The following is a 24,994-nucleotide window of genomic DNA, read 5'->3' as shown; positions in this document are numbered from 1 at the left end:
TTGGTTCTCATGCTGCATTCACATGGACTTCTCCGGAGTGAGAGGTTCCTCGACGAGGCTGTACTCTGATGATACAGGCTGGCTCAAGGTAACTTTTCTCAACTACGTCGTCTGGCTGACTCAGGAAACGGCGATCAAGTGTATGTATGTATATATATATATATATATATATATATATATATATATATATATATATATATATATATATATATATATATATATATATATATACCTGTGGATTGGCGGAATGCGTGCATAGTGCCATTGTACAAAGGCAAAGGGGATAAGAGTGAGTGCTCAAATTACAGAGGTATAGGTTTGTTGAGTATTCCTGGTAAATTATATGGGAGGGTATTGATTGAGAGGGTAAAGGCATGTACAGAGCATCAGATTGGGGAAGAGCAGTGTGGTTTCAGAAGTGGTAGAGGATGTGTGGATCAGGTGTTTGCTTTGAAGAATGTATGTGAGAAATACTTAGAAAAGCAAATGGATTTGTATGTAGCATTTATGGATCTGGAGAAGGCATATGATAGAGTTGATAGAGATGCTCTGTGGAAGGTATTAAGAATATATGGTGTGGGAGGAAAGTTGTTAGAAGCAGTGAAAAGTTTTTATCGAGGATGTAAGGCATGTGTACGTGTAGGAAGAGAGGAAAGTGAGTGGTTCTCAGTGAATGTAGGTTTGCGGCAGGGGTGTGTGATGTCTCCATGGTTGTTTAATTTGTTTATGGATGGGGTTGTTAGGGAGGTAAATGCAAGAGTCTTGGAAAGAGGGGCAAGTATGAAGTCTGTTGGGGATGAGAGAGCTTGGGAAGTGAGTCAGTTGTTGTTCGCTGATGATACAGCGCTGATGGCTGATTCATGTGAGAAACTGCAGAAGCTGGTGACTGAGTTTGGAAAAGTGTGTGGAAGAAGAAAGTTAAGAGTAAATGTGAATAAGAGCAAGGTTATTAGGTACAGTAGGGTTGAGGGTCAAGTCAATTGGGAGGTGAGTTTGAATGGAGAAAAACTGGAGGAAGTGAAGTGTTTTAGATATCTGGGAGTGGATCTGGCAGCGGATGGAACCATGGAAGCGGAAGTGGATCATAGGGTGGGGGAGGGGGCGAAAATCCTGGGGGCCTTGAAGAATGTGTGGAAGTCGAGAACATTATCTCGGAAAGCAAAAATGGGTATGTTTGAAGGAATAGTGGTTCCAACAATGTTGTATGGTTGCGAGGCGTGGGCTATGGATAGAGTTGTGCGCAGGAGGATAGATGTGCTGGAAATGAGATGTTTGAGGACAATGTGTGGTGTGAGGTGGTTTGATCGAGTGAGTAACGTAAGGGTAAGAGAGATGTGTGGAAATAAAAAGAGCGTGGTTGAGAGAGCAGAAGAGGGTGTTTTGAAGTGGTTTGGGCACATGGAGAGGATGAGTGAGGAAAGATTGACCAAGAGGATATATGTGTCGGAGGTGGAGGGAACAAGGAGAAGAGGGAGACCAAATTCGAGGTGGAAAGATGGAGTGAAAAAGATTTTGTGTGATCGGGGCCTGAACATGCAGGAGGGTGAAAGGAGGGCAAGGAATAGAGTGAATTGGAGCGATGTGGTATACCGGGGTTGACGTGCTGTCAGTGGATTGAATCAAGGCATGTGAAGCGTCTGGGGTAAACCATGGAAAGCTGTGTAGGTATGTATATTTGCGTGTGTGGACGTATGTATATACATGTGTATGGGGGGGGGGGGGCCATTTCTTTCGTCTGTTTCCTTGCGCTACCTCGCAAACGCGGGAGACAGCGACAAAGTATAATAAAAAAAAAAAATAAATATATTTATATGAAAAAATCATTGGTGGTCATATACTTGTAACGACCTTAAGTCAGTATACCCCCCCCCCAAACACACACACACCTGATGAACCGGAGCCTCTTAGTGCTTGCGTCACCAGTGAAGTGCTCGTGTGACGGAACTCGTCATCGTCCTGGCAAAGGCCCAGAAGGCAAGGGCTGAGGACGAGGACCTGGCGAGGCTTACCCTGGACGGCGACGACGCAGGTGACCAATGAAGGAAACAACAGCGACGGTGGGAACGACCACCCTGGCCATCCAAAGACAACCCCCCCCCCCCCACCTCATGATAAGTTGTGATACGGGCACCAGGCCCCTGGTGTACCTGGTGTTCTGTCACTGGTTCTCAACTCGCGAATACCAACTCAGCGACGCGTTGTGCACCACACACCCAGATCCACGGCACGACAACTCCCACGTCTTGACCTGGGGATGAGGGTTGAGAGGTGTGTAATGCTTGAGTCTGGTCAATAAAAGGCGACAATATAAGCAAGCCTTCATGCTACCTCCCTCCCAGTGCTTGGGTGTGACAAGGACCTTCTCTCGTGTACCTAGAGTTAAGTATATCCTTCTAGGCTTTGCAACACAAGTGATCTTCCAATTCGTTCAATACAAGGCAGCAGAATATATGAATGTTCTGGTTGTCTGCAGAACTTCGATAGAAAATACATTGACACACGTTTAGTGTAGGATGCATATGCAATAGGATCATTCTGAATGTATTAGATATGTAGGAAAAAAACATACAGCAGATGTTCTGGTGTATTTTTAGCAACAGTCTGAGGTCGTCATGCTAGTGTGTTGGAGTAACTGTGTATGTTTGTGCTGGTCTACTATCCCAACAGGTGGGTCACTGACCCTAACTTACCTCACGTCCACCCCACTAAGGTTTCAGAGGTCTCCTTCCTCCACAGCTGGGTCTGGGACATTGCCTTACTTTACGTATACCTTATGATGGTTTCGGGCGTCTCTTCTCATAGCTGGGTCTGAGACCAATGTGTCATGTTGCTCCTCTGCTCAGTTAAGCTGTTGGAGGCAGCGTCCCGTAGGCCAACGTGCTTACATTATGCATGAATCAAGAATTACCATTGTAAACTTTAGTGTACCAAGCACGAGTTGATTACAAATAACATTACGCCGTGTGGGAACAATGGAGCCTGAGGGTAATACATCAGCGAGAACGTCAAACGAACATTACATGAGAATCGCAACGCCTACACCCAACCGGTGTGTGAAGGCGGCTTATGCTACCTCCCAGCGGTCAATACGGGTTAAGAGCAGCCATGATAACACCCTCTCCGATATACACACTACCACTGTACTTAACCATTCACAGTGGCAATGATAAATGGAGGAAATTACAGTTCTCAACAGAACATGAGTGTCCCCATACCTCTGTCGTCCGCACGCTATCCCTGATAGCCTGAATGATCATGCTAATGACAGAGACTATCAAGTTATGGTAACGCTGGCATATCATTACCCTGTTGCCTTCTGTCCCCAAGATGAGAACCATCAACGATGACACTATTATGTCACACTCAGTGTCAGTGGGTCACTCTAGCGGCTGACCATCTGGCACAACACTTAAACCGAACTGACACGACGCTTGAATAAGAGTGATGGTGGGAGTTTGTACCACGAACAAACAATAACTTCCTGGCTGAAACACCAAACATACCTAGACTGAGCCTTTCCCCTCAGACGTAAAGTTCAAGGCCAGACCTGATCTGCTGCTCACACAACTAGACTTAATCTGGATTGATGGAGCCTGTAAAGTTCTGTGCCATCGTTTATCGCGTTAATTTTGTCGGCGTCTTTGAGGTGGGCGGGAGGGAAAGGTATATGTACAGTATAACGGTACATACTTCTCGCCTCGTGTCTTATGGTTTCAACTAATCATAAAAGATTATTCAGTTCAGAGTATAACGAAAATTGTCCATGTTTTAGATGAGTATCAGAGTTAGTTGAATCATGAAGCAGTTGTGCAAATCATGCATCAGTGACATCTGTTTAAGTAGAAGTGATAAAACTCTTAGGCAAAGTCTTTTAATCCCATGAGCACGACTTTACTACTCAAGAGTACGACTGTACGACCACACAGAATCACAGGAAAAGCCAAGCCACTATAGTGAAGGATTGTACCGTAATGGTCGTGCCCGTGCATCGTGCCGCTATGCTCCAGGACTTATCATGGTGTTCAAGTGTCGTACTGTTGTGCTTCAGGTCGTGCCGTCGTGTCCCCACACATTGTGTCCTGGTGTTCTAGGGCCTACCATCGTGTTTTTGGGTCGTACCATCAGGATGTACGTCGTGCTGTCGTGCTCAAGGACTTACTTAACCCTTATCTTGCAAAAGAAAATAGTTATTCATATAATTGGTCCACTTTTCAGGAGACGAAATACATTTTCTCTAGAAAATATTGCATCGTATAAAAACAGTTCTACACTCGCGGATATCATATGTGTGTGTGTGTGTGTGTGTGTGTGTGTGTGGAGAGAGAGAGAGAGAGAGAGAGAGAGAGAGAGAGAGAGAGAGAGAGAGAGAGAGAGAGCATAGCAGTTCAGTTCAGCAGCACAGATAGAGTGGGACCTGTCTGGTGGCATTCATGATATTATTCACAACGAGGCAGATAACCTGAGCAACACTACGACAGTAAAGGCCTCGTCGTCCCACAAAGACGGGCTATTTTCAGCGTTCAGGAGAGGGAGACGTGGCACCAGACGCTCCACAGCCTAGATCGGGATCGATAAAGGCCACAAGCACACCCGCCCTGCCAAGCACCAACACACGACGTGTCTTTATACCAATGTTCCTCACAGCGGCGTACCGAAGGGCACCTCTCGTTCTATAGTCCATCTTGATTTCATTTAACGAACTGTAATAAAATTCAAATAAAATTCCCTCTCTCTCTCTCTCTCTCTCTCTCTACACACACACACACACACACACGCTACCTTGCTAATGCGGGAAATGGCGAATAGTTTGAAAGAAATATATATATATATATATATATATATATATATATATATATATATATATATATATATATATATATATATATATATATTATTTGAATTTTAATAGTGAAATCAAGATGGACCACAGAACGAGAGATGCCCTGCGGTATGCTGCTGAGAGAAATATTGTTATAAGGACTTACCTTCTGTTGCGGCTTCGCTGGGCAGGTATCCTTAAGGCCTTTATCGATACCGTTTTGGGCTGCGGAGCGTCTGCTGCCACGTCTGCCACTCCTTCGTCACCAGTGCTGGACATGGCCCGTCTTGACTGGATGACGGAACCATAACAATGACCATGTTGAGCGGATTATCCATCTCTTGCTGGATAACATCAAACCTTCCATCACACAAGTCCCTCTCCATCTGCTCCACCAAGCTGGTCTGATTTCTTGGTGCTGCCGGATCTCATTATATATATATATATATATATATATATATATATATATATATATATATATATATATATATATATATATACATATATATATATATATATATATGATACACAAGAGAGAAAGAAACAATATAACATATGACGAGAAAAATTCAGCTTGTAAATCATGATTAGTTATTTGATTTTCACGCAGTGTAAACATGGCACTGGAAAGTATGATTCTCAATCCAAACTTGCAAGTCAATGAATTCTTTTTTTTAGACTTAGAATAAAGTACCTGAAGACCTGCATGGAAGACAATATTAATATCTGCGACCATCTGCTTTGCCAAACCCCAGAAATTATCCCTATTATCATGCCATTAACTTAAGTTCTCGAAGGTCATTACCTTACCATTAGCCTAAGTTTTCTGAGAGTATTATCTAGATTACCGTCCCATTAGCCTAAGTTCTCTATGATTGTTTCTTAACTCGTGAGCGTAAACTCATGTCTGTGACATCAGCGTGTAGTGTGAACTTTGTTGTAGCTTATGTGTGTGTGTGTGTGTGTATGTGAGGGACCGTCCATTCTAGTCTCGTTCTTTTCATCTTCCACCCAGTCCATACCAGTAAGGAAAACGGGTACAGCAGGAGGGAGTGATGCATGTGTAACTTGGCAACGCTTTCGTCCTATGTGGCAAGAAGAGCTGTGGTTGTGCTCGTTATCTTATAAATAACAATTCAGAAGAAAATCATACGTCTGTTTTGAATACGCTCCAGAGACAAGAAAACTGTTACTCTCTCTCTCCATATATATATATATATATATATATATATATATATATATATATATATATATATATATATATATATATATATATATATGAGACGCACATATATTCTTAATATACAAGATCATGAGTCAAAGAATACCAAAGTATCTTGTGAGAAGATTTTGCTGTCAGAAATGTGGAACAGAAGAGTATAAGAAGTATGTTCTAAGAAAGAACGGAACTGAAACAGTGTTTGGTATACGGGCGGTAAAACTGTGAGTAGAAGTTTGAATGGAAAGATAAACTGAATTTTGTTTCAGTTTAAAAAGTGGAAATAATATGGAATTAGAAAATAACGATGGAGAGGCACTAATTGAAAACGGCTACTGGTCCTTGATATGGTGCTTAATATTTGTCTTGATTACATCAGGAAGCGATGGTGATAACGTGGAAGCACTTAACTAAATATGGGAATAGTAATGAGGTGTGAGTCTCCGTGCACTGCCAAGCTTTGGAACTCTATACCTTCTCGTGTCTATACTTGCAAGAACGACCTCTTTCCCGTATGAACGATTATAGAGGACATGGGGGGGTGTTAGTGATATGTTGACTCCGTATTGTAATGTTGGGAAATGGATGGTGACCAGATAGCAGACGAGAAAGTGTAAGTCGTTCACGTCTGAGGAGAATAGTTCATGTGTTGGGGTTGTTAGGGCTGTTGTTTGGTGTATGGTGAGTTATTATGGTTTTATATGCTACGTTGTGTTTGTTCAGGAGGAGGGGGAATATGCAAGTTGTTGGTGGATGGGGAATAAAGCAGGGGTGATCTATATCCATTTATGCCTGCGGGTTCTCCGTATTTGTGCACACGTAGTAAGCTCTCTTCTCTTTTCTTGTGTGTGTGTGTGTGTGTGTCCTTCAATCCACCTGTCTTTCCCTTACAATACTCTGTGCGAAATGATCTTTCTAACCCATACATCCCAAACAATATTTCTTCGTCTTCTGTATGAATCTTTCTACACACATCTTTCCATCTGTCCTCCTTGCTCGCGACAAAGCCTCCATATGACATAAAATCTTTCCTCCGAGCCAATAATCTTTCTCTTTACCTAATCATTCGCCTCCTTGGTCCCCCGATACCCTTCTTACTTGCCTTTCCTGATCTCTTCTTCCCTGCCTTATCCTGTTCCTGATTATCTCCCTTCCTACCCACCTGGTCACAGGTAACCCTCAGAACTCAATATCTTTATATGGTTAAATTATGTCCTTTTTTAGAAGCTTAACTTGCTAGATACAATACGTAAATAAACACAGGCAAATGATTTTAACATTAATACACACGCAAAAGATGTGTAGGTTCATTCATCGCTTGAAAAGATAGAAAGAAAACATGAGATCGGTGGAAACAAATGTCCTTCACATAGTTACAGCGGCAGCCAATATTTGTCGTCAACACGTCTGGAAATGTTTCTCTCTAGGTAAAGCAGCACATCCCGGAACTTGACTGTATACGCTCATCAGATGTTGACAGTATACACTCATCTGATAAACTGTGAATTGATGTTCTTCATGGAGTTGATCTGATAAGCAGTTGATAAATGTTAATGATAAGAGCGAGACAGTAAGCTTCTGTTGCAGTTGTTATCGCCTTAACTCCTTGAGCACGACGGATCGGTATGACCCTTGAGAACTACAGTAAGACCCTTCAGCACGACCCAGAACACGACGTTATGTTTGACTGCGACGGTAAGATACCTGAGCACGGTGTTTTTGATCCTTATGCACGAGAATACAACCTCTGGACTAGATGGTACGACCGCATAGCGCGAGGGTGCTATCTGTCACGACAGTAAGATCCTTGAACACGAAGGAATCATGCATAAGCAAGACGGTACGATCTTACAGTACCATAGTAAGATCCTTGAACACGAAGGAATCATGCATAAGCAAGACGGTACGATCTTACAGTACCATAGTAAGATCCTTGAACACGAAGGAATCATGCATAGGCAAGACGGTACGATCTTACAGTACCATAGTAAGATCCTTGAACACGAAGGAATCATGCATAGGCAAGACGGTACGATCTTACAGTACCATAGTAAGATCCTTGAACACGAAGGAATCATGCATAGGCAAGACGGTACGATCTTACAGTACCATAGTAAGATCCTTGAACACGAAGGAATCATGCATAAGCAAGACGGTACGATCTTACAGTACCATAGTAAGATCCTTGAAAATGACGGTATAGTCGTTATGGACGGGAGTACGACCCTCGGACATAACGATATGACCCATGGGTATGTTGGCCTGGTTATAACCAGAACCTTGATTTGTATTTGAAAATGTTGTCTATAAATGTACTCTGCTTGAAGTTTTCACATAGCTAATAACTGATGTTGTAGTGAAGCAATAACTTCATGAGTTAACCCATGATAATGTTTGGCTCAAGTTATGCATTTTCTTTTCGTATGTCGGAATAAATTAGTGGTACACCATCAATTATTACAGAAAAGTATATTGTTTACTTGTAGCTTTACTTACCCAGCTATAACGAGAAGTTAAAAAACTTTTGAGAGTTCGTAACTTAATTCCTTCACTGTGTTACTGTCATTGAAAAATCATGTTCTAACACCAAGGCTTCAGTATGTGAAGCCGGTGACTTATGTTCGTCATTTTCAATGGTATCATCGAACGCTAACTTGTTGGCAGTTTCGAGTGTCAACTAATCAGTATCTCTGCTGCGTATTGGTAAACGATTATTATTGATATAAGGCAATGTTGATCCCTTAGGCCTACACACATGCGTGTATTGTGTTGACCATAGAATGGTTCCCAAGGAGTGTCAGGGTTGGTTCTCTCACTCATATTGCGACAACATATTGTGTCATGGAAATGGTTATTGTTCCACGAGCTCAATGTTGGGGAACAATTACTGTCATGTAATTTCCTGCTGTTAAATGATTCGAGTCCCGCAGGCACAGCTGTTCCTAACCGCTGGTTAGTTTACAGCTTCTCTTAACGTGCACTGACTGCACCATGTAACCTGTAACCGCCGTGATCCCTTGCCTCAAATGTAACTTTGGAAGAGCTTAACCTCTTCCTAAGGACGGTACGATCCTGAAGCGCGACATGCACCTGCACTCTTTCTATTGTTCTACTTCATGACTGAACAATTTTAATTTGAATCTTCCACAGAAGCTTAGTTTTCTTCTTATCCTATTTATGTTTTCTCTCTCTCTCTCTCTCTCTGGTAGGCGGCCACTGTCCAGTAAGGTTTCATCAGTAGTGCTCGCCCGGATATCGGGAAGGTTAGTGACGGCTGCCATGAGCTAGCACCTCAGTAGCTTTCTCCTTTGGCCGTCTTTTCTTCTGCCTCACCCACACGTGCTGGCTGCTGGCATTCAGTCAACAAACATACCGTCCCTCAACCTCACATACAGTTCACACGACTCGTTTCTTCCATTTCTTAGATTATTAGGCGATAGCTTTTTGGGAAATTCTCGTTATAAGTATTCGCAAAGTAGTGCTCTCTCTTTTTCTCTATCGTCATGTGACTCCCAGAATATAACCTTCGTTTCGATGAACTTTCCTGAGCTTGAGCGAGTAACTTAATCATCTCCTTCCACAGGTAACTTTCCTCGCATTTCCTACCTCAACCTTTGTATCTTCCAGGTCAAAAATTCTTGCTGAAAAGGCTAAGCATTACCATCTGGGTCGTCTAATAAGCTTTCCGGTTCACTTTTGTCGGGGTCGGTAAATAAAGCCGTGAAAGTCTTCTTTTCTTATAATTCATCTCTATCTATGGTAACCAGAGGTGATGTCCATCTGTATATGCACCACCAAGAACTGTACACGTTAATATTCCACACCAATTGCATTATTCCCTTTAGCTTCTCAACACTTTGTTCCTTACGCCGGTCCTTAGGCTCTCACCAGTGTGATGTCTGCCTCAGGTTATTTCTAGTTTCTTTTAAGCGTTATCCATGATAACGATGACTAGTGCCTTTAATGGATTGGATTAAGCTGCAAGGCAAAGGACATGCAGTACAAGAGATGTATTATTAAGATGCCTGGGTGGAAGGTAAATGATACACTCCATGTACCTTTAAAATATTACAGCAAGAAGTATATGAAACACTAGATGTACCCTTGAGGTACTATAGCAAGAGGTACACAGTGCATTAGGTGTACCATGGTACGTATGTGGTACAGGGTATGACAAATGTACCCTCACGCTGACCCTCTGGCTCATGGCATGTCTCATGACTAATGTCAGAGCAACATGAGACCAGGGTTCCAGGCCTCTTGTCACCTCACTGTTCACTGCATTATTATCTCCAGTTGACTGTTGTCCATCCCAGCATGTCTGAGATGCATTTGATTTTGAAATATTATTGGTATATCATCTTTGGCAGAATTGTCCCACACTCCCTTGAAATATCATTTGTGCATCTTTTGTAAAAGACAAGGTCAGAAATATTCCAAATACAGTATATTTTGAAATATCTTGAAATATTGTCATTATATTGACTCTGGAAGAAATGCAAATCTAATCCTTTAATTTGAAGTATCGTTGCTTTATCATTTCTGAAAATAGAGCATGTCCTTATACAACTAGAAAGTGGATGTGAGAGACCATTTCTTCATGTGTTCTTGGTGCTAGCATACTAAAGAGGGATACAGTAAGGAAATACTTCCCACGTATTCCCTGTGTGTCGTAGAAGGCGACAAAAAGGGGAGGGAGCGGGGGAGCTGGAAATCCTCCCCTCTCATTTTTTTAATTTTCCAAAAGAAGGAACAGAGAAGGGGGCCAAGTGAGGATTTCCCTCAAAGGCTCAGTCCTCTGTTCTTAACGCTACCTCGCTAACGTGGGAAATGGCGAATAGTATGAAAAAAATATATATATGCATGTGAGGTGTCCGGGATGAATCATGGAAAGTTCTGTGGGGCCTAAATTATGCCTCACATGCTGGTCATCTACCTTATCAGAGGCAAATATAATACAGCTGTAAACTGCACAGAGAAAGTGTACTTAGAGCAATCACCGGCTGCCTGACTACTGCAACACTTAACAGAGAGCTTCCTAATGCAATCCCACCTCAAAATGCTCAGCACTCATTTCTTTGCACAACATTAAACCTTTCCCATCCAACCACAACTAACCATGGACTCCTAAGTACAAATAAAAAGCTTATCCTTGCTTCACATTTTGAACAAGCTATACTCACAAAGCCCCTCATCTCCAGTAAACATAACACTGACAAAACATACATACACCAAAATAACCTGACATGCACTAAATAATTTTCTTTCCCAAATTAGTTTCATATACCACCCCACCAGTCTGTGTTGTGGACACCACCCATCCCAACATTATACACACCAGTTCAACATATCTGAAGACCCATCATGCCCATATTACAAATACCACAATGAAGACACTTAACACTTTTGGCTCAGTTGTCAGCATTTTCCCCACTTGGACACATAAATGTCATTATGCTTTCTGACCTGTTGACCCATCTGGTGGAAGTGGCCAGCTTCCTGTGCACTGCAGTAGCCCTATAGAGGATAGATGGAATCCTATGGCAGAAATATAGATATGTAAAATATACTTCTTTACCACTGAGATATAAAAACACTTTTACTAGCATTGAAAATTAATGAACTAATTTCCAAGAGTAATAAAATTATGATTCTCTTGATGTCAACTAAACTATTATTTTCTCTTAGACCAACTAAATCAGTCAATGCTTTTACAATTCAGAGAGGAAAGTAAAGCCACTGACCTTGTCCAAACACAGATATGTGAAGAAAATCAGTATGATGCTATGATATAAACATAAAATAAAACCAAGATACATAATCAAGTAATGAAAGCTCAAAGGATGAAATAAAGGAAGAAATGTGTTAGATGTCAATTAGTGCTTTTATTGTATCAGAGTTGCAGATGAATGGAACAGACTATGTAGTGAAACTAAAAATGCAGTCACAATACCTGATTTTAAAAGTCATATGTTGATACAGAAAATATACCTTATTTTAATAGCCATATGTTGATACAGAAAATTCAATAGATGGGGCTCTGTGAGTGTACAACTCCCATCCTGTGCTGTGCAAACAGGTAGTTACATATAAACACATAGACTTAACCTTATGACATGAAACGTGTTGATATTCAACATGACATACTCTAGTTGTGGTAACATACGATAAGTATTCTATCCACCTCCTTGTGTACAATGATTCACAGAAACTTAGGTTGCTATCAAATACACTTATTTCAAATATTCTATTTTTCATGCTGTACACCTGCAATCATGGATATAAACCTGAATGACCATGTGATTAGTTTAACTGAGTACAAGTAGAGCAAGAAGTAACAACTAAATAAATTACAAATAAGTGATAACAAAGTTAATCCTGTTAAAGAAAAAAATTCTAAAAATCAAGGCCAAACACATACAATTTCTTTTTCTTTTGTATCTATATCAGAAATGGTCTAATACATGACTCTCACTCCTCCACCTGCATGACCAAATATAAAACCATCAAAGGTATTTACATTTCTTATGATAATATGTATGGAATGATCATTTCATAGATTGGTTAACTTCAGCTTTGTTAATAATTTTACTCCTTCTTAATGTAGTTTAAACTTAATTGCTCAAGATCTATTTGACAATGATCAGATCAGCACATGCTCCAGAAAGTACTTTTTATTGTAAACCATGAACTTGAACCTTGTGTTTCTTCATGGTATCAATACAACAATACCTATTCTTACACAAAGAACATTTATAAGGCTTAATATTTATGTGAACAAATTTAGGTCTTTGCAAGTTAGAGACACTAGAGACCCACTTGTTACATGTGGGGCACTGGACTCTCTGCTTTTTTTTTTTCTTTGTAATGTAACCTTGGTGATGATGAGAATGAGAACTTACTGTCTCTGTACATGAGAATAAGTAATCAGAGACAGGAAATATATCTTTATGAAGTTCACCAGAATCTTTACAAACAGTTGGGATGTTGCATACTTTCTGGACTGTCGGTTTTTGTTGGTTAAGGAAGGTGTGCTTTAAAAAGATTCCCAGGTGGGCATCATCAAAGTCAGTAACATCAACAGAGACATCTAATTCCCCTTCAGAGTTACTCTGACATGAATGATGAAATGAAATAACATCCTGTGGAAAATGATGCGACTCTTGCTCTGACTGACAGCACAGCTTATGCCTACACTTTTTAGAGTCATACTGTATACATATACTCTCAGTAATTTTTTCATCATCACATCCTATTTCTTGATGCAAATAGGGCTGCTGGTTGTGTTGAGACACATATGACTGTTTGAGCACTTGTGTGTTCCAAAGGGAATCCCATATCCGAGGGCCTTCAAATCTAAAGCTTTTCAATTTCTGCAGAAAACTGAACTTTTGATTCTTAGGAGGCCAGGCAAAATCCAGCAACCTGGGTTGACCTATGGTATGATCTTGTTTCCTATTTTGAGACTTTATAACATTAACATCAAAAATTTGTCTTGAATGAATCTGTAAGTGCGTTTTCAGAAAATCTCTGTTCCTGAAAGTGTCACCACATGCTTTACACTTCCAACTCTCTCCACTGTGCAGCCTAAAGTGGCCAACTAGACGACCTTGACTAGAAAAGGTGTGCCCACACTCAGAACACTTAAATGGCCTGTCTGCACGATAGATTTTCATGTGTTTTGTGAGGTTTTCATGTGTGGCAAATTTCTTCTTGCATCCTGAGCATTCGTAATGTTTCAGCCTTCCACGAGCAGCCAGATGCTTTGTAAGTTGGGATCTATGACTGAACATTTTTAAACAAAATGTACATTGCAGAGACTTTATTTTGCCATGCTGACATTCATGCCTTCTCAAACCTAACTTGGTTGAATACCTATGACCACAGACTGAGCAACAGAAAGGAAAATTCTTAGACACACGCTTTATATGTTTTTTCAGGTAATAAGGTTTGGAAAAGTGCAATCCACACAAAGAACATTCAGTTTCTTCCTTCAAATGAACCTTCCGTACGTGATTCCTCAAATGCTTCATATTTGCAGCAAGCAGGTCACAGAGACAACATGGTACTTTCCCATTTTGGCTATGAATCCGCTCGTGAATTTTACAACTGCGTTTGAGAGTAAAAGTATGGCTACAGTAAGAACACTGGAATCTGCCAATATCATAGTTAGCAGTGGTACGTGAGAGATGTTTCTTTAAATTTCTAAGCTCTTTAAATTTATGACCACACTTATTACATTCAAACTGCTTATCACCTACATGAACCCTCAAATGTGAAATCAGTTCATTTTTCCTGTAAATCTTTTTCCCACAAACATAACATTTGTAATGAGTTTTCCAGGATTTTTTTGCAGAATGAAGCTTAGTTTGAATCTTCTCCACCATTAAACTACTACAACTCTCTGTTTTCAATTCTTCCATTATCTTGGGGTAGACCCCATCAGAAGTAACATTTGAGGCTGGTCCTTTAACTTTCCCTGAAATTGCTTCACTGAAACTTTCCTTCAACTTTCTAATCTTTGACTTTAAATTACCTGTCAATTTTGAATACAGTACAGTGATTAGTTTAAATATATTGTAGCTATTACAGAAATTATTGCATCAAATTACTTATTGTAAGCCTACCAAACATGTCCTATAATTTTCCTTTTCTGCTGTAACAAATATGACAAATGCAAAATATTCACCAAACAAAAGCTATTTCAAATGAAAGGAAATCTGGTTTGAAGACTGACTCTTAAAGGTAGAAAGGTTACAGGAGGAGTGAAAAGCTAAGGGGGACGAGAACTTCACATCTCACTTGCATGAGGGAAGAAAGAGCTATCATAACAGTCAATTACTGAGAGACCAGTCTGCACGAAAGCTATAGGAAGTAGCAACCAGACATGTGGCTAAGTCCAGGCCTTGGCAGCAGGGAAATATGCAGATAGCTTATAAGAGCGATGACCAAAATCATACCTGCAGAACAGAGAGATGGCAGCAAAACTACTGCCTATGGAAAGGGAAGATTGAAGAGAAGTGATACCTAAGAAAAAGATGGACAAAGGACCACCCTAGGTATGTGAGCAATGTTCCATATTTGGGCAAATATAGCCCATGTAAATATGAAATAGCTTTACACATGAAAAATTATTATGGCAATTATACAACATCTCCAGCTTTTATTAAGAAGCTGTATCATCAGTGAACAACAACTGACTCACTTCCCAGGCTCTCTCATCCCCGATGGACTGCATACTCGCCTCTCTCTCCAAAACTCCTGCATTTACCTCCCAAACCACCCCATCCATAAACAAATTATACAACCATGGGGACATGGTAATCTCCAATGAAGAAATTCACCTGAGGGGCATGAAATGTAAGTCAGAGTAACCTAGTTTTGGCTTTTATACTGAAGCAATTGTCATCATGCATCAGCACATGAATCTACATGACTATACGTCATACACTGGCTATGAAATGAAATGGAGGGTTGGTAGAGATGGTGGAAGGATTGGTGATGGAGGTGATGGTAGTGGTGGTTGCAGAAGGGATGGTAAAGGTGGTTGAAAAGATGGTTGTATTGAAGAAATAGGTCGAAGAGATGGCAGTATTGCAGAAATTGTCTCAGTTAATTTTAGAGGTGTTGGTGGCAAAAGGGATGGTAAAGGTGGCTGCAGGAAGGTTGCAAAACTGATGGAAGTGGTAGTGTGATGGTGACCCCTTACTGAGTGATGGTGGCCCCTTACTGAGTGATGGTGGCCTCCTCCCTTACTGTATGATGGTGGCTTCTTTCCTTACTGTCTGATGGTGGTCACATCCCTTACTTTGTCCAGGCGGTGCTAGTTGGCAGTGAGAGAGATGGCACCTGATATGCTGCTAATGATGGCATAGGTGATGGTAGAGATGGTAGCCAATTTTGTTTATGGAAGTGATGGTAGATGAGGTGGCAGTGTTGGTGGTGTTAAAGAGGGTGACAAAGGAAATCATAAAGGTGGTGGTTAGACAGCATACATTATCCATAGCTGCATTCTGTTTATCTTCATCCATTCCTACCCTACAGTTATTAGATACTTCTGTTCTATGATATAAGATGCTAATTCTATAAACCTCAGTCTCTGCAATGAGTGTCATATCGTCTATAAAAAGTAAATCAATGGGGATGATGTTCCTGGTTGATTGGTGTATAGCCTGTATTAGTTTGAATGTTCCACACATTCTTGTTAGCCTATCTAACTGTTCTCTACCATCTACTGGTGCATAATTTCTGGATATATAATTATATTTGCATCCATAATGCATCCTCTCTCTTCCCATTCCATAACATCAAAATCAGTCATTCAGGTTTACCTACATTACTTGGTAACTTTTCAATATTCAGTAGTCCTGCAACTCACTGAACTCTTTTATCTTAGTCTTAAGTGGTCTGTATGTCAGTATGTCAATTGTATTTATTACCGATATGCTTACTACTAATGATTCATATTCTTTGTGACATATTAGTATCATCATTTCATTTCTAATGCTGGAGGCTCCAGTCATGGACTAAAGTCCACAACCAGACCAGACTGTAACTGAAATACTAAGGAGATTAATGAGGGGGTAGAGAGTTAAAAAGCTTCGAGACGTATGGAAAGAAACAAATATCAAAATGGCTGATTTCCCTCAACCCTACTGTTGACATAAACTGCTATACCACCTTGTTTAATTTCATCTCTGTCTGTTCTGAAGGTCTCAAAGATTTCTTTAATCTCTTATTTATCCATATTAAATCATTAATGCTTATCAGTTACTGCTTTGTAACTTCTACATATATTAGATACTTTCTGAAGATTATATTGTCTTTTTTCTATTATTTTATGGCTGAACCTGTTTGGTTTCCAGTGGATCTACCTTCTTGCTTATATCATCTTATTTTTTTTATAATTCTTTGGTTTCATGCTAATTTTATCAGCAATTCTACTTCATCTCTTTTGATGACACCCAAATCTTTAACAATTGTTTTACTTTCTACTTCACTGTGAGTGTCTGATATAATCATAAAGAGTACTGAGGCTAACACTAATCCTTGTGGTACCCCAGACATAACATCTGCCTTAAACATGGTTCCATTTGTAAGTACTTCTAACTTTCTGTGAGTCAGAATTTTGTAAGTCCATCTTCCTATAATATCCTTAATATTTCATTCAGCTACTTTCTTCAACACAATTCAATGTTTTACTTTGCCAAAAGCATTTTTCAAAACTAAGAAAAACTGTTCATTCTATATCTCTGCTTCAAACTTTATGTTATTGTCATAATCTAATAAATGGGTTTGTGTACATTTTCCTAGCAGAAATCCTTGTTGGCCTTTTTTTAATGTAGCTGTTCTTCATTAGTTCATGTAAAAGTCTTTTTATCACTATATCAAAAAGAGAGAAATAGAAAGAACTTACAGACAAGCATTCATGATGACATTTTATCAAAAGGCAGGGGTAGCATGTAGCACTCACCACAGGAAATCTAGGGTTATGTGGTGTTGAGTAAATTTTGAGACGGAGAAATTGTATTGGTTTTGGACTGAAAGCCAGCAGCCCATATGTGAGTAAGGGAGAAAGAAAAGACAGCTCACTAGCCCAAAGGAGTGAAACTTGATAGTCACTAAAGTGCTGACTCTATGTAGCCATCACTAATCCTCCAATTACCAGACAGGTAGTGTCTGGCTGTCTAGTACCTACTTGAAAAAGAGAAAGAGACAGGGAGCAAGACAGCATGAGTGATGGACAACTTACGTTCAGCCTTCTCATCCTGTTTGTGTTTCAAAGCAAGTTCTTTTTGGGTTAGGTTCTTTCTCACGGTTCTTGCCTCATTAGCCTTGCCCTCAACCAAGCTGAAAAAAATAGATATTGTTGTAACTTTAAAATTCTTATATTATTATCTTTTATTATTATTGTTCTATATCCATATGGGATTTTGTATATCTATACTGCTGATTTAGAGAGATCATTCTATGTTACCAGACTCTGACTTCAAGAGGTTACACCATGAATAAAAAGTCATCTGGCGAGGTTGTATCATTGGGAGTACAATCTCATCAAAGTGCTTCTCCCTCCAAAGGAGTCCATATTTTCCCGATATTGAAAGTATCACAGCCTGGACTGAAAGAGCTTCCAGAAAGAGATCCTGGGTCACACCAGGATTCTTTCTTAGAAAGAGGTCCTGGGATAATTATAAATAAATAAATAAAAAAACATTCATGCAACTTGAATGCCCTTTGTAGCACTCCTTACATTTCTCTTATCATTTTCACTTCTCCCTTACTTCCCTTAAGTAATATTCTTCTGATTTCCCTTACAATGAACTGTAGGAGGAATTTACATTCTCATACACTACTGTAGCCCTATTTCTTTAATTGTGATATATGAAAACCATATGAAGTTCTGTAATTCAGCACTTTGGCCCAAGGACACACTATGATGTATAAAGTCACAATTTGTTGTTTTTTATACACTATCGCTCTCAGGGTTTTCCCATGTTTAAAATTTAATCAAATTCTACCTGCAATGGGTTTTCATAGCATTTTGTGCATGAATCATTTAAAGAAGTCATTAGAATTGGCATTGGCATTTTATGGGTAAAAAACACAAAGTAACTCGCATCCATAAAAAACACAAAGTAGCACAGACACACAAACAATTATAAAGGTAATTACACATGCGTACACCATACCTGGAATGCTTTGTTTTTTGTGGTTGCTGCAAACGATCATGGTACCTCTGGAGGAAGTCTGGAGGCTTGCTACTCAGACCTGTTGTACATAATTCACCAATTACTTGTTTATATATGTAATAACTTGTATATTTCATTAAAAAATATCTAAGTAATTTCAACCTCCTCACATTATCATACATTTTCACAATAAGCTCTGGATAACAATAAGGAAGAATCCCAAAAAAGACTAAAATCTTTTTCTATCCTTTGTTTCAAAAAATACGTTGTAAAATATATAGGTATTAAACTTCATATTTTCACAGCCATTTGGTAAATAAAGTTATGATTTTAGATTTTCTTCATACTAGTTTGCTGTTTCTGCTTTTGCTAGGTAGTTTCCAGAACAAAGAAAAAGAAACTTATTTGCTCATAACTACTCTCTTGCTGTCATGTATGATATACCAAAACCAGAGACCACCAACACCAGCCAAAGCTTCATATCCCCTGGTTCAGTCCATTCATAACCTGTCCACTTCTGTGTACTACATCACTTCTCCTAACTATATCTAATGCATACTTCTTACCCTTCTGAATGTTCAGCTCCATCTATCTCAAAGCCTGTTTCCTTCTTCCCTTTTCCTTCTCAGTCTTCCCTTCCCTGTTACTCCATTTCTGACACATAAGATCCTCTTAGTTAATCTTTCTACCCTTATTCTATCCATATGTCTGAACCATTGCATCACATATGAGTCAGCTTTGTCAGTCAAACTGCACATACTACCACACCTTGCTCTTACGTCATTTCTTTTTTCATGTTATGTTTTATGGCACAGGCAACTGAAGTCCTAATCATGGGCATCTCAATAGGGATATATATATATATATATATATATATATATAGAGAGAGAGAGAGAGAGAGAGAGAGGCATTTGGACAATTTTTGCAGGGAAATAATGCAAATGACTGGGAGATGTATAAAACAAAGAGGCAGGAGGTCAAGAGAAAGGTGCAATAGGTGAAAAAGAGGGCAAATGAGAGTTAGGATGAGAGAGTATCATTAAATTTTAGGGAGAATAAAAAGATGTTTTGGAAGGAGGTAAATAAAGTGCGTAAGACCAGGGAACAAATGGGAATATCAGTGAAGGGGGCTAAGGGGGAGGTGATAACAAGTAGTGGTGATGTGAGGAGATGGAGTGAGTATTTTGAAGGTTTGTTGAATGTGTTTGATGATAGAGTGGCAGATATAGGGTGTTTTGGTCGAGGTGGTGTGTAAAGTGAAAGGGTAGGGAGAATGATTTGGTAAACAGAGAAGAGGTAGTAAAAGCTTTGCGGAAGATGAAGGCTGGCAAATCCAGTGGTTCTATCCATTGCCGTTTCCACTTTCAGGTGCCTGAAGCACTCCACTTCTTCCAGTTTCTCCCTATTTAAAATCACACTCAAACTAAACACTATTCTGTCTCACTTCAATGCTACACCTCATTACCTTACCTGTATCAACAATCTCTCAACTTTTTCCTTCCACACTCTCTCTCAAACATGTACATGAGATTTTGGAGAAACTTGTTAAAAAAGATGTAAAGTGTATTTTAAATATAAGAGTGATGGTTGAATGGAATAAATTGAAAGAGGATGTGGTAAATGTGGACAGCATACAGAAGTTTAAAAGGCCATACAATAGTTAACAATGCTCAAGACAAATAGGTAATTACAAAAGATAATTACACATTGCACATTAAATAGGTGATGGACATAAAAATTGATTTTTCCCTTGCAATGAAGACAATACAACCTTTCACTGCCACTCAGAATCAACCATTTAAACTGTGAATTATTGTTTACAACCTATAAAGTAATTTTTAATGATAAAGCTACAAATACAACATTCAGAAGTATGTATAATCCAGGAAATTTACAAATCTGGCCCCTATACTTCCCCTTACACCCAAACATCCTCTTTTCAATCATTACAAACAGATTTTATTGGAATCTGTAAGTACCACAATTTCTGTAAAAATTCAAGATATAATGATACCAAGAAATCAAAACTGCAGTCATTAATGATGCATATTGCAACATTTACATATTTCTGGAAAGACTTTAACCATACTGTTCATTCTTCCAAACACAGTGTGTAATGAAATCAATTGTAGTTTTCAAAGCATACACTGAAATCAGCATCTTTAAGTAGTAATGCTGTGAATAATCTATGAGCTTAAAAGCTTTTGAAGATATTTTAAAGAAATATTGAACACTATAATCAAATCTGATTTAGCAGATACGAGATGTTACTTTACACATAGTGTATATACAGATACTCTTCAAGTATGTTTACCTAACATACATTAAAGATAAAAAAAGTTTATATCATGCAGTGCCAAACCTAAAGCTGATACTTAGCAAAACAGCAGAGAATAAACCTTTTCAGTGCACACAGTTCCACACTTCCTAAGCCTATAATGTCGAGATGCTAATAATGTACTCAATGTGTCCAATCCTATACATTCAACCATGTCCCTCTAACATAACTAAATTATATCATGTAAATAACCTGAGTAAGAATACCTAGGTGTGTTTCCCTCACTACACTTGTGTCGGGTTACACTGAGGGTAAGGTTATCTCTGGTGAGTTTGTTTCATCTTCAAAGAGCAAAAAATAGTACAATCTCTGGTGAGTTTGTTTCATCTTCAAAGAGCAAAAAATAGTACAATCTTGCTGAAGAGACCCTCAAACTCTAAAGGAAACCAATCTTTCCCTGATACTGATAATAGTACAGCCTTTAAGTTATAGGACACCACATTGGTCCTGAGGTTATTATAATGAAAATCCAAAAACATTTAGGTTCAGCCAGCCTAAATCTACTTCAACAAACATAAAATTTTCTGCTCTGGTGAATTTTGCCACTTTCAGATGTTTCTCTGGTGCTTCAATTGTCCCATTTGCTCAGTCAGTTTGTATTTTTGTCCTTTTGTTCCTTGGCATATATTCATATCAAGCATTATCCTGCATAGTCAGTTTTCAAGTGGGTGCTCTCAAGAATGTAAATAATCCACCAAAAAATAAAATGTATTAATCTGATATAATTTTTTTCTTTACTTTTTCCATTTATTCAATACATGCTGGCCATTGCCTCCCTTGTGAGCGAGTTAGAGTCAATAACATGACTAGGCCTTCGACTGAAAATTCCTCACTTGGCACATTCCTCTGTTCCTTTTTGGGAAGTAATACAGGAAGGGAGGATTTCCGCCTCTCTTAGACGCCTTCAAGAACATGCAGGGAATACGTGGGCAGTATTCTCTCACTACCCTAATGTATAACTAAGATATATTTCCTAGATCCAGCAGTAAAGTTCCTAGAAATCCACACTAGACAAAACTAATATTATTTACTTAGAAAATGAAATAATATTTTAAAGTGTTCTTAAGTGATTCATAAATTTTCTATCAAAGAGAATTAACATCTAAAATCAATATTTATCAGAAACTAATACATCTGAATACTAATGAAATTTTCCAAAGTTTTTAATTTCTTCTTCAGTATGTTATGGTAATAAGAATACACGATACAATGTTTTGTGTATCTACATTTAATAATAATATAATCAAATGTACTTTTTATGGGGCAGCACTTCGCTCAACAACTGGGTAAGATGGACTCCTTTGGGTCGATTCTACACTTTCCGCAATGCAAGTCCTCGCTTGTTGTGTGATAACTTCCTAAAGGAATCCATTAACACCTCAGTGAATCATTGTAATACATATAGTGAATCTTCTGGCATTATCTTAGTCCATGATATAGCTTGTATTGATTTCACTTCGTCCAAGTCTAAAGATTTTCGTGCTAGTTGCTTGAGGTAAACCTCGTTGCGCTCACCTAACTTCAGCATCTGCTTGTACCTTTGGAGCACATTAAAGCAGCGAGTTCGTTCTATCGGTGGTAGGCTATCCCATTCCTCTGTAGTGAAGAACACTTTCATGATGTGTTCTCCAGAGCTCGCGTCCATGGTTTCCAGGAACGAATACGTGTCATTGCCAACATTCGCCATGACAGCAGTCATGACCCTATAGGACGGTAGAGCATTTTTTGTATGTCATAAGTAGGTATCATGACAAAATCAAATTTAGGTTGTATTTTGTTATATAGTTGAATTGGGATACTTTTAGTTAGGTTAAGTATACGGGTGTAACATCAAATAATTTAACGAAAATACCACCCCTTTAAAGGTATTGTAGGAAAACGTTTACATTGTTATCGTACGTGGAGATAAAACTATCGTATGTCTAAGACGTGTATTGGATGTATTGCATTGTCAGTAAATTGATATTTATTGGCTTATGTATGTCCTGTAAAATACACAGGGCTTTTTACTTAGATAATTCCTTGGCATATAATGGATGAAATCGTATTGTAGGACTTTTTCATTCGATGCTTTGCATGTCATAAATAAGATTTTGTGATGAACATTTTGTGGATTTTAAAAAATGAATGGAGAAAAACCTTTTGATTTCTTTGGAACAATGGATTCAATCAGTTTAAGATCAATTATCCTGCTGAGATTTCTCTATCTCGCCATCTTGTTGGTCCAAAAAATATTTAGTTTTATCTTCAGTAAATTATATGTAACTTGCTTTAATGTATTTAAGATGTTATTCCTCTCCAATTTGATAATCGTATGTTAATACGTTACAAGAACAATAGTTTGAAATGAAGGATTCAGAGACATTGGGCGTTACAATCAGCCATTGATTTATTTTTCAAATTATCATTTCGTTTCTGAAGTCCTTCAATCAAATTTCTGAGCGAAGGTCACCTCTCCTATTTCAGTCTATTTTTCAAGATTTATAGAAGGTATGATAATTAGCTTTAAGGTCTTGCTAAAAGCTTTCAAGCACTTTATTTCCTTTTAAGGTGTCACAAGAAGAAGGATTTGATTATCCTTGCAATAAGGGGAGGAACAGTCGTCACTGGACTCACTCCGCTGGTGTTTGTGGTGAATATAATCACCATAGTTAAGATTACTGTGGTCGTTACTTAAATGAATGTTTTCTTTCTAAGGTAAGAGATCGTAGGGCAACCTGAATAACGGAAGACTGGAGCACATATGGATTTGATAAAGCGTTAGACCCCTCCAACCCAAACCACTAACTCCCAAGTGAAAATAAGTTTACCCCTTCCTCACACTTCAACAAGCTCAGACCACAGAGACCCTCCATCCCGAACAACCCTTAACACCGTCCTCTGAACTTGGACTTAAGGTCTACTTCACCAGACTTACCCATCAAAAGCAACATTCCCCAGACAAACGTGAGTTACACTGTCATGTTTGTTGTCGGGACATATTCATTCCGACAACATTCCTAAGTTTCAATATATACTTACGATCCTTGTGTCCACAATGCAACCACTACATCGAAGACTTGGTAGCGACAGGAATGGATGAAGGCAAGCAAGTATGGGTATGTATGTAATGTATGTAATGTCTGCGTATTTGTATGTATATGCATGTATATGTTGATATGCATATGTATGCATGTGTGCGTATGTGTGCGTTTATATATGGGAAGTACATGCAGCTAGACAGTAAATTATTATGCAAATGTAATGTTGAGCGAATTGGAACACGTCGGCCATGTTGGAATGCCAGGCAACTGCTTCAAGCATCTTGGGGAAGGAATGTGTGAATATATATGGTGCGCCTGATGATGGGGGGAGGAGGGAGGGGATGGTTTATGGTTGGGCAGCAGCAGCAGGGGAGCCAGTGTGATGATGATGGGGTGAGTGGTTGTTGTGGTGGCTGTGACAAAACCTACCCCAGTCATTGTCATTCACGTGCCAGGGAAGATCATGGGTACAAGTTGAAGAGAAAATGAACGATTGATTTTAGTTGTTCAAATGTTTATTGCGTGACATGAGTGTGTACGATAAGGATGGTTGATGGTAGGGAAGTGTATAGGACAAACGATGCACGAAAATTCCACAGCTCCACTGTACGAGACACGGAGGCGTCTCGACCGTCAGTTCTCGTGTGGCCGGACTACAGCAGAAGCATACAGCCAGCAGACCGATCATGGAAGCTTACAACTCTGCACTAAGACCGCGCTACTTCTGTATTTACAACCTTTCTCCTCAACCCCGTCACCTTTCCAAGCCTACAACCTCACATCCTAAAACCTCTACATGTCAGAACTCAACAGTCTTATTCTCCCACAACAGTTACTTACAAATATAAAGAATTTGAACACATAGCTTAAGAGTTATTCATCATGTTTAGAAGATTGTGCGAGACA

The 24,994-nt window shown here is 39.1% G+C and overlaps 1 protein-coding gene across 1 annotated transcript; it reads right to left on the bottom strand.

The window, feature by feature from the left end:
* Positions 1-11,903: 11,903 nt before the first annotated feature.
* LOC139753883 (uncharacterized) lies at positions 11,904-22,764 on the bottom strand. The gene is made up of 4 exons (XM_071670839.1): positions 22,581-22,764; positions 18,728-18,806; positions 17,791-17,888; positions 11,904-14,574 (listed from the first exon to the last, which is right to left on the bottom strand). The coding sequence occupies exons 1-4, from the start codon at positions 22,762-22,764 to the stop codon at positions 12,713-12,715; spliced, it is 2,223 nt and encodes a 740-aa protein (XP_071526940.1). The 3' UTR covers positions 11,904-12,712.
* Positions 22,765-24,994: the final 2,230 nt, after the last annotated feature.

The sequence above is a fragment of the Panulirus ornatus genome, chromosome 15, assembly GCF_036320965.1.
Source record: "Panulirus ornatus isolate Po-2019 chromosome 15, ASM3632096v1, whole genome shotgun sequence".
In the NCBI taxonomy this organism is placed as follows: Eukaryota; Metazoa; Arthropoda; class Malacostraca; order Decapoda; family Palinuridae; genus Panulirus; species Panulirus ornatus.
Note: the sequence above shows the minus strand (reverse complement) of the source record. Positions and strands in the feature narration are given on the sequence as shown.